Source organism: Silene latifolia, chromosome X (assembly GCF_048544455.1).
Source record: "Silene latifolia isolate original U9 population chromosome X, ASM4854445v1, whole genome shotgun sequence".
Taxonomy (NCBI): Eukaryota; Viridiplantae; Streptophyta; class Magnoliopsida; order Caryophyllales; family Caryophyllaceae; genus Silene; species Silene latifolia.
In genome coordinates, this window is record NC_133537.1 from 8,263,492 (window position 1) to 8,275,024 (window position 11,533).

Below are 11,533 nucleotides of genomic sequence, written 5' to 3' on the forward strand. Positions count from 1 at the left end.
GCGATAGCAAGATTAAAACTTTACTATTTATTAAGTTGAGTCAATTACACATCATTCATAGTTAAATATTATCGCACATATGGTGAAATAAACATCAATTCAAGTGGATTTGAATATATAAATGAAGTTTACTTTTTAGATATTTTCAATCAAATGAATAAGGGTAAATGGGCAACCATCGAGCATTTTGAACTTGAGTTTGCATTCTTAATATAGAAATGGACTCAATTTCGACGCCTACTATACACGTGATGTAGACGCAACTGTAGGCGGTAGCCACCCACTAGCCAAGACAACTCCCCAGTCCCCACAACTTAACCTGATGTTTTTTTTTTTTTTTTTGACAACAATAAACCGATTATATTAACCTGCTGTTTTAGTACAACCTTGTTTACGAAAGAATATCAGGTGCAAGAATGTCACCGGTCACATGGTCAAATAAGATTATCGCAGTCCTGTGTCTAGACGTAAATTAGTTACCCTTCACATCTAGCAGTGCATGAGATGTACGGCGTCCAACCATCAGGAACGGGCAAGGGAAGATAAAGACGAATAGACGATAGAGAGAACCAAAAGCCAGAACTTGATTAAAAAAATATTGAGTGTCATAAAACGAGAAATTATAAGACCTGTACCTAAATCCAATCCCTCATTATAAGAAGTTTCGACATGGATTAACTACTCAAAAGTTGGTCGTCCAGTTAAGGTGGTTCATCTGAGGCTGCTGATAAGCCCCGACCTGTGGCACCTGAGATGGTGGGGCCACACCGACTCCAATGTTGCCTGGGCCCATATGATGATTGTTAGGAATGCCAGCAGGTTGTTGAACATACATACCCGGAAACTGCATTTGGGATGACTGTGGGGCCGCTGTGTTGAAAGATGGATGAGCGGAAAGGGATTGCATATAGGCGGGATGAGCTGCCTGCCCCTGCATATTGAAATATGGGGTAGATTGCATCCCCAGATGTTCCCTGTGGTTCTGGATCCAAATTTCGGACGTCTCAGCCTAAAAAGGAGAAAAATGCAGAAATTAAGGGGTGCAAAGCGAGTGCATGGTAAATTTTTGGAGTTTCACACAACCTTTCTCCAGAAATTTATTCAACTAATTTGTCACGGAGTTTAAATACAATAAAAATAGCGTGACATGCTTTTGATACAGTACAGAACGGACTAAAAGTATAAGACGTTATAGCATGACATGCATTTGGTGCAGTACAGAAAGGCCTAGAATTATAACCTAGTCGGATCTATGTTAGTGATCAAAGAAATTACAGTGTGCATACAATGAGCCAACAACGCCAAGAAGCTTGGCATGTTCACATGGGAGATTGAATAAATCATATGCTTATCGGTTAGCTATCACATGACCGCCCCCAGACACGTTAAAGAGTAGCTCAAAGACTTTTGGTTCATTTTACATATTCCCAACCCTACATTGCTAGCAATATTTCATTTGACTTTGTCTACCAGTATTGAACACTAGACACTTAGAAGTTAGACATAAGGTACTTCACCCAGTTATATATATTCTTCCTATAATCCTTATTAGAAAGTTCCATTTCATCTTCCATTTCCTTTTTAGGCCATGTATTTTTGGTACGAAATGACAAACCTGTCATCAATAATTGGTTTGGTTTACGAGCAATCCTCTTCTTAGTAAGCCGACTTCCACATATATACTGACTCTTTTTATGAGTCGTCTCTAATCGTTGTGTCAACTTATTATGAGTAAAACATATAGAAGCAGAGGACGTATGAGACTTCGACACATCATACTAGCCACACAGGCGTACGTGACACTTGAACATACACCCAAGTCTGAGCTATAACTAGTGAAAAGGTAAAAGTAAAATAGCAGAACTGATGCAACCAGCAAAAAATTGTAGAATAGTAAGAGAGGTTGTAGGGCATGAAATCAATTACCTGTGGATTTGGAACATAAAGATTGTTATCTTTGTACTTCAACCTCGAAGAATCATCAAGACCCGTAGGTCCCCCAACCACTCCTGGTGCATTCATGGGATAACCAGTAGGGCTAACCAAACCACCAAAACCTGTTGGGCTGCCGGCCGGGAAAGGTTTACATTGTTGAATTCCATATTTGAAGCCATTTGCAGAAACATGGGAGCCACCACCAGGCATTAGAACATAACTGCTCCCGTTAGAGAGGTGGGGATAGCCAGGGTTACCCGAATACCCAGGAACCATAGGTGGAACGTACATTGGAGGAATAAATTGACGGTATGGCATGACATTAGCGAAATGTGATAAATGAACTTGTGGGTACATCTGGGCCATAGGGGTCTGCTGCTGCATCATAGCTACGGAGGAATCAGGAACAATGTTGGCAGAATGCGAAGTTAGAGCCTGAAAAAAAAAAAAGAACCAAAAAAGGGGTGAGTAACAACATCCGACGATAAGAGATGCAAAGTCTTCATCCCAAATAATTCATGGTCATCTGACATGAATCACCATAGAAATAAATAAACAAGAATGCAACTTAAAAGAAGGATAATAAACTGAAATGCAAAGAACTTAATGTGTCAACTTGATATGAAAATGCAGTGCCACACGTCCAACACAAATTACCTCTTGATTTGGCAGCTCAGTCTGGCGCACAGCGTCATCAACAGAATGCGTATAATAAGGCATGTCATACACAGGCTGTGGACCATATGCCTGTAAGCAAGCACTTGATACTTAAGTTTTCTTATCGAGAATAATAGGTGGGATAACCGACAAAGTAGCAAGCCATTTGAAAGATCACCAAGTAGCATCTAGATCATAAAAACTACTTGTATTCTAAGAAAGCCAACAACAACACCCCCGAGTGCCTCAATGGCTCCCGCAAATTGCAGGGTATGAAAACCAACATGACGGCAAAAGGCAATACAGCACACTATCCTTAGTTTCAAAAGAAACTACGTGCAAGATGCAAAGACACTCATCTCATGGACACAAGGCACCAATCTTTGCAAACAAAAAGAAAGAATACTTGTTGAATTTTAAGGAAGGCTAACATGTAAGATAATTACCATGACGCAAAGGGAAGGAAAGAATAAACGAATTAGAAAAAAAAAAGTGAAATTTGCATAGACGCGTGAATCACTTGTTGCATCTTATGCACACAACTAAGCGCACATCACTTTAGAATTGAGCTCAAGTACATCATTTTAAAAATAGCCAAAATCTGGTTTATCTTCAACTTGAAACAGCGATGGTATGCCTAGTCACTCACTAACAGAGTGGCACCAGCTACCTTATACAACACACATTAAAAGCTACTTGGGGAGCTTAAATCTATCCGAACAGCTAATATGCCAAACAAACCCATAATCTGGGAACAATGTGCAAGAAAGCTTACAGAAAAGTTAGGCAATTCAATAGACTCTTGCGGCTGTCCTGACTTTGCAGCGGTGAAAGATGAGTTGTTGTGGACCAAGCTCATATCAGCACAATTTTCATTATTGGGAACCCCAGCAGAGTCATTTTTCTCGGGTAATGAATCTTCTGATGATTCACCAGAAGGACTGCTAGAGGCAGAATTTTGAACTTGGTCATCAAAAGCATTTATCTGATTGCTGCTGCATAACAGCAGAAAACAATTAGGGTTAGCACTGCAAACAAGAGAAATCTTTCGGCAGGAAAAAGAAGACTGAAAGTCTGGAACTAAGAAATAAAACGGAGTGCAATACAAGTCAAATAAATAAACATGTCCCTGCAACAGAACAACCCTTCCAAGGGAAAAAAAAAACAGCGCATAATATAAGGAGAAATGATCATCAAGTTATTCAGAGATTTAAAAGTTATAAGCATTTAACTCAAACATTCTACATTCAGGTTAAATTCCGGCTTCCAACTGTAAAGAAACCCAAAGCATACAACTCGAAAAAGCTATTTACACAACTAACCTTGGTGAAGCCTCCACTGGTTCCAAGCCATCACCATTTTCAACAACAGCTGCGACGTGTAATGCAGACGATGGTTTCTCATTACTATCTGATTCCATGCCAATACTCCCAAAGGTCAGCCTACAGCGTTCAAACTCAGGGACACGAATGTTTTGTGCAATGATGACCTTTTGGGTATCATGAATGTTCAGATGGGTTAGCTTATCCTGCAGCTCATCTGTTTCCCTCTCCATATTCTTAGAAGTATCAGCCTGATGGGAGGCAGATTTCACAGGTGATCCAATCACACCAGGACTTGAAACACTTGGCTTTTGGTTTGTCTTGGGCTTCCATTCTTTACTAGGCAAAGCACCTAAACAATAGCAATAACAAAAAATCTCAAACCTATCAGTCCTCCACAAGAGAAGAACAATCACTTGTTCACATGCATGCAAGAAATGTGCAAAATAACAAAAGGATTAGCAGCATAATGAAGAAACATGTTAGGCATGAGTGGCACGCCTTATCTAGACATCCAAAATCCTTGATACATTATATGTTCAGAAGGTGACAAGCAGTTGGTCTCCAAAAAAAAATATGCTACACAAATTTAAATGAAATCAGACAATTAAAAAAGATCATTGTCATTGACAAGACAAATTAAGTAGCAGATTTAGTACAATCATGAAATAATGTTCAAATCAATGTCCAGGGTGAACTGCGGCTCTGCAAGAACCTGAACAGCTTTGAATGACTCAATCATGAAATAATGTTCAAATTTTCTCCCTTTTTCTTTTAAATGTACAAAATGCGAGTATGTAGACCCCCTTATAATTTACCTCCTGCACTCCAGCAACAAATTCATTCTTTTACTTCTATATTGGCGAAGAGAAAGGGACTTTGGCTAAGGCAGGAAATCAAATGAGAGTGAAAAGAGAGTAAAATAAAAAAACATCGTTACTCAACTAATGGGTAACACATATGAAAAAATGCAGCGTAAACCTATAAATGTCGATAACAAGCTAAATCATATACAGCAGCGAACCACATAATAACAAATAAATGTTAATAGATCTTACCTTTTTGCCCAGCTGGCTGTTGATGAAACCTATTGAAGTGATTGCTAGGTCTGCTTCCAGAGTTGACGACAACTGATTCAACAGCAGTTCCAGGGCCTTGGTCATTCCGAGGAATAGAATTTATATGTTTAAATGCTTGAGTTGCAGAAGAAGCTCCCAAGACCGAATTGACATTAGAAACCTTATGTTGTTGAGGTTGCTTTGGACCACTATCAGATGATTGGCGACGACCACCGACAACACCAATTTCACGCCTTATTGCCCCAACAGCTGGAGATCTAGAAACAGGGGATGGAACATGCACAGGATCGGAAGCAGACGCATAAACCCCAACAGCATTAGAGGATGCAGAACTACCTGCTTGTGACTGCGATTCAATTTGCTTAGTCACAGAGACCTGCGGGCCAAGGCCTATTGCAGTGGAAGTTTTTTCCTCCCTCTGTTCTTTTCTAGAGTTGAGATAAACCCGAAGATCAGATCCACCATTAATATTTTGAACATATTTTCCACCTGTGTGTCTTTGATTGTTTGATGCCACAGATGCACTGGAATAGAATAGAAGAGAAATAATTCAAATACAGTCGCAAAAGCAAAAGCAATAGACAACTCACTTTATAGTTCTAAAACACCCTCATAATTTTAGTATATGCAACATATCAGACCATATAACAATGACTCCCTCTGTACCATTTATATTGACCTCGTTTGACAAGAGGTCATATATACTTAGCAATGAAATATCATTATTCGTCCTTGACATAGAATTTAAATTTAAAGATACAAGCCCTTATCATTCCCTCCCCCACAAGGAGTATCAACGGAATGAAAAGAGTATGTTATAAAGTACTTACCTACGAATTGTAAAGGAAGATGATGTTTCCGATTTATTATCAAAGGGGTTTTAGGATGGACCAAAAAAAAAGGAGACGTGGACAATGTATATGGGATGGACGGAGTAATAGCTACTTTCTGATTCTCTATAGTTACTTCTTCAATCACCTAAAAGTGATATGGCAAATAAATGGGACTAGACTATCAGTAGAGTTGAAAGGTCCAATGCCATCAAAATAAGCATTACTTGGAAAAGGAAGATAAGTTTCATATCTTTGGTATCCAAATTTTGGTAAAACTCCACTTTGAGTGCATGTTGTTTGGGTAACTAGGTTTGATCATAATTCTGATCAAATATACAAATTTATGAAAATAGCAACCAGGAAGAAATAGAAAATGACTTGTCCACTCTTTATCTATATGACAGTACCACCATGCAGAGAAAAAATAGACCATCCTACCAAAAACATGTTCCGTCAATTGACAACAACAACAACAACATTACCCCAGTGCCTCAATGGCTCCCGCAAATTGCGGGGTAAGGGGGGGTCGGATGTACGCAGCCCTACCCTTGTGTTAGCAACACAAAGAGGCTGTTTCCGAATGACCCAAGATGAAAATTGCGTTGAGAACTGCATCGAAGGACCACTACTTCACAAGAGAAAGAAGCGCAGCCACTTTAGTGAGCCATTTTGCTTTATTCCATCATAATCCAGAACCAAAGAGTAATGAATCTTTGGCTCAATTGGAAATATGGAAAATAAAGAAAAATAAACTATCAGTTGATGCACAAATCAAAACAACATTTACACCTTTCAGGAACGTTAGAGACCCGCTGAGACGTGCTTGATGATACAGCTTGAGTTGAAGACTCTGTTTCTCGAGCAACACTTTGATTAAATCTGTTGTCCCTGACTACACGAAACTCTCTGCTGGTTCCTGCACAATTAAAGTTTTTTATTAACCATAAACATACAGAAAGTACTTAAAACCTCTACTAGTGGATATCTGTCAAAAGTTTTATCAAAAAAATTGGGTGCACACATTTTAGTTAGGTGCATGGTATAATACTCTTAAACACCACAGACTTTTAATATTTTAAGTACTCGTATTTAAAGTACTCTAAAAGGCAAGTCCATAATTCTATCACACCTAATAACAAAATAGTGCCCACAAGTAATTATTATAAGAAGAATCATTTAGAAACAAAAAAAATACCTCTTCTCGCATGGCCTCCTCTTCGACTATTGACAGCAGAAAAAAATTTCGGTCCTCGGCTTATATAATCATTGTGCCTCCTTGTTTCAAATTGGGCACTGTCGTCTAAGTTCTGAGAATTAATGAAATAGGTTCAGATTATAAGATTTATAATCTAATAAAACATAAGCAATCTAATATTCAGGTGTATTTACACATCAACACACTTGTAAATGTAGCATCGGCGCAAACAAGAAGTCCAGAAAAATCCTACACCAATCAATCAAAAACATATCATGCTTCACACAATCGTATGCTTTGAAGAAATGTTAAAATTGTCATCTCCAAATTGCTGATCATAAAGAGATAGTATGCATCTTGGAGCACAAAGGCAGAAATGCAGGATAGAGGTACAGGGGAAACGAATGGGGGTGTGAGGAAACAAAATATTCTCAAAAGTAAGGATACAAGTAAAATGTACTCTATATTTTAGGAATTATGGAAATATAACAGGAGAATCATAAAAATTATCAGCTCAATATGGACTAGAGTAATCACTAGTTCACTACCATTTCTTTAACACTTACAAAGTTATAAGCTCATTACATCTAAGGGGGAGTTTGGTTGGATTTATTGGAATGGATAGGAATGGATTTGATTCATTCCAATGTTTGATTGGGGTATTTTTAGAATCTCATAGCACCTCTCCCCAAAAGTTTCAAACTTCATTCCTTCATGGTATCACACTCCACTCCATTCTATTCAATTCCGACCTTTTAAACCAAACGACCCCTAAGTCTTGTTTTTAGAGAATCACAGTTGCTAAGTGAAATGGATTGCATGTATATCATGAGTAAACATTTCAAAGATGCTCAAGGAGTCAAATGGCTTGCATAGCAACAATATAAAACTGAAATTGATCGATAACACAGTCACATATATAGAAAACAATAAATTTTACATTGTTCACACGATCCAGTAACATCTGCTAGCAATCAAATGATCTGAATGACTAATGATTCTAGAGCATCACGAGTGCATGCCTGCTAAGGCATACTAGCTCATTGTTTTCATGTTACCACTCTGAATTAAACGCAATAAATTTTTATAATAGCCAACAAGATAAGTATCCACAACAACATATACAAACACAATTGACAAAGAGAAAATAAGACATGAAGCTAAACTGTATAAACAAGCTCATAAGATAACATGTAAAGTACCTCTTTTTTCTTATCTCTTCGCTTCCTCACTTCATGAAAGGTATCTGGTATGGAAAAGTCATCAAGATCAGTATTTTCAACAGACCAAGAAATGCATGTATATTGAGAAAACCCAATACACTAAGGAATACAATTAAGCACCATGAAGTTAAGACAGTAATGCAATAAGGTAAACAAAAAAATGTCCGAAATTAGAAAAGAACAACCAGGGGATGACCGCGCAAAAAAAGGCTTCAGCATCCTCACATTCCACATCAATAACAACATTACCCTGGTGCCTCAATAGCTCCCGCAAATCAGAGGGTAAGGGGGAAGGCAAAATGTAGCTAAACACTAATTTATTTCTATGAAACAGTTTTCTCCTGTTTCATACAAAGTCCCACTTCCTAAACTCTTCGCCTTTATTTCGTGTTCCAAGATGTCAGTGGCTGAACCAAGATCTTCAGTTAGGGGTGGCAACAAAAATTAGGGGGAGGGGGAAGGGGAGTCTAGTAATAAAATAAGGTAAACACAAAAAAATGTTCGGAAATTTTCATTGTCCGCCGCCCCTGCTAGCCCCGTAGTTCCGTCACTGCACGATGTCAAGATAATGTACAAAGAAACCCAATGAAAACCAGCATTACTACACATCATACGGTCATACCCCATATAATCACACGAGAACAAGTTCATGGTTCCCGTATTATTAACACACATTCTAACATCCCTTATCAATTACTCACTCGGTCCCAATCATTTGTGTACTTTTAATTAAAATACCTCTCACAATCGCAAAATTTCAAACTACAAAATCAAACATTAGCATTCTTCCACATTCAATTCTACACAAATCAACAACAAAATCCACAAAACCAACAAAACCCTAAAAAGGGTACCAAGATTACACTTCAGAAACCCACCAAATTTACAAAAACAAAACAAAACAAAACCGAATCAAAAGAATTACAAAAATCAAAGAAACTAATACCTTGGTGTAAAAGTTTCTGAACAGCATCATCAAGGTTCATATTACATTCTTTAAGAGCATTGTAAATATCAGTATCAGAATGATTACCAACAATTTCTTTAATTGATCCAATTGTTTTTCTCAAACTTGCTGAAACTGTCACCATTATTATTTCTTTACCCTAATTTTACCGGAAACAATAAGAGAAATTAACAACTACCCAGAATAAAATATTGAAACTTATTTAATTTGCCCTAATTATTGTAATGATTGGGATTATGTTGGAGATGGATTGAATCGATTGGAGATAAAAAGAGGTGAAAATTGGGGTTTTAGGGTTTATGATTTATGGTAAACGAAAGAGCGGCAGAGTGAGGAGAAATAAAAGGGGGGGAGTATGTGAGAGAATTAGAGAGGGAAGTTTGTTTTTTGTTTGAGAGATTGAAGATTGGCTCGAGGTTTTGAAAAATATATATATGTAGGGAGTATGCCGCGCTTCGTGCGGCCTGTTTTATAATTTTATTATTATAATTGATGAAAAATAATATCATTTATATATAAGCTTTACTCCCTCCAATTTCATTTATTGTTCCCCTTTCTTTTTTGCATAAGAAATAAGGGAATCAATTTGGACCACACAATACACATGACCCCACATCAAATTGATTTCGGACCATACAAAGTTGTCCAAAAAAGGAAAGAGGGAACAATAAGGAAAATGGATAGAAAGGGAAAGAGGAACAATAAATGAAATTGGAGGGAGTATTATTTTTACTTATAAATTAAAAAAAAAATCTCAAATTATTTCTTTTAGGTTTAATTTCAATGTTTTAAAATAAAATACATACAATTTTAATTAAAACTAATATGTGATAATTAATTATGCATGATCAACGTTTTATAAGTAAATTTGTGATTGATCAAATATCATATTAATTAAAATAAAATTTAATCGAATAATGCAACAATCAACACTAAGTTCTCAAATTATATCATTTCATGATACATTATGATTAAAATCAATTAAAATTGTTCAAAATTATGTGAATAGAATTTTATGTAATTTTTAATTTTTATGTATAAAGTGTATGTGATATTTATGTATCAAATATATAGGGTCCAAACTCAACTTATTCAAATTTTTTGATTGTGTCTTGCATGTGATATGTGTCAAACATATCTGTAAGAAATTGCACCTTTTATTTTTTTAAAACAACTTATATAATGATGTTTAAGAGTTTACCTATAAATAAAATAGGTTGAAATTTCTCAAATATTATTTTTTGAGGTTTAACTTCAAAGTATTAAAAAGATAACATATAATATATTTAACTAAAAGTAATATTTTAGTTAGTCATAATCAATATTTTATACTTGACGTTTACATATTTAATTGAAAATATTAAAGAAAATTGTAAAGTATTTTCTACTTTTTCATATCGTTTATAATACTATATTACTTAATAATTATTATTTTGTTTTGATTATTCAAATGCAACCGCGATCACTGTATACATACATACATACATACTCGTACACATACTCGTTATCACACTATATAAACCTACTAAAATCTCGATCATGTGTATTCAATTGCTCGCAATATAATTCCTAGTAGTTTTCTTTAAGTTCTGTTTTTAATAAATACAATGACTCTTACAAATATATTTTTCTTAATGGATTTAATGGTCTAAGTTTTATAACTTTCACAAAATATTTTTTTACGTAAATGTAAAACATTGTGAGACACTCACGTTAATCATCTCTACATATCAAAATATTTCAATAAATGTAATGAAAATTATACTCATATGAAAGCATTTTTCGGAATGAACTTATTTATTTGCATTTTAGAATTTTTATCAAATTTTTTTTATATAAATTTAAAATCAAATCACCGTAATTGATATATCTAATTTTATAATACATTTATTAAACTCTAATTAATACTTTGCTGAGATTTATATAGCATTTATTATGTTTATATTTAATGTTGAGCTGTAATTAATACTTGTAGTTAATGCTGGGTTGACATGTGGCGCATCCACAACGCTTCAACCCAATTTTATATATCTACTAGATAGTATCACGCGTTTCGCGCGGCCTGTTTTAAAATTTAATTATTATAATTGAAGAAAAATAACATAGTTTATATATGACCTTTAATATTTCTACTTATAAATAAAAAATAAATCTCAAATTTAATTTTTTTAGGTTTATCTTCAATATTTTAAAATAAAATATATATAATTTTAATTAAAACTAATAAGTGATAATTTATTATGCTGATCAACGTTTTATAAATTATTTTGTGACTAATCAAATATCATATTAATTAAAATAAAATTTATTCGAATAATGCAA

The 11,533-nt window shown here is 35.3% G+C and overlaps 1 protein-coding gene across 2 annotated transcripts; it reads right to left on the reverse strand.

Moving 5' to 3' along the window:
* Positions 1 to 566: 566 nt before the first annotated feature.
* LOC141622755 (uncharacterized) lies at positions 567 to 9,614 on the reverse strand. 2 transcript variants are annotated; one of them, XM_074438753.1, is made up of 10 exons: positions 9,191 to 9,614; positions 8,224 to 8,267; positions 7,022 to 7,133; positions 6,616 to 6,742; positions 4,973 to 5,517; positions 3,915 to 4,266; positions 3,368 to 3,584; positions 2,593 to 2,682; positions 1,927 to 2,370; positions 567 to 1,009 (listed from the first exon to the last, which is right to left on the reverse strand). In XM_074438753.1, exons 1-10 carry the CDS (start codon positions 9,333 to 9,335, stop codon positions 683 to 685), a joined length of 2,403 nt encoding a protein of 800 aa, XP_074294854.1. In that variant the 5' UTR covers positions 9,336 to 9,614; the 3' UTR covers positions 567 to 682. The 2 variants fall into 2 exon arrangements, with proteins under 2 accessions (XP_074294854.1, XP_074294853.1); XM_074438752.1 differs by having other exon boundaries at positions 3,368 to 3,587.
* Between the last annotated feature and the right edge of the window lie 1,919 nt (positions 9,615 to 11,533).

Excerpts from the sequence above, each read along its gene's own strand:
- LOC141622755 (XM_074438752.1), bottom strand. The coding sequence starts at position 9,335 with ATGGTGACAGTTTCAGCAAGTTTGAGAAAAACAATTGGATCAATTAAA. Across the intron at positions 7,134-8,223 it reads GAAGAGATAAGAAAAAAGAG|AACTTAGACGACAGTGCCCA; the intron begins GTACTTTACATG and ends ATTAATTCTCAG. Across the intron at positions 6,743-7,021 it reads AGGAGGCCATGCGAGAAGAG|GAACCAGCAGAGAGTTTCGT; the intron begins GTATTTTTTTTG and ends TTAATTGTGCAG.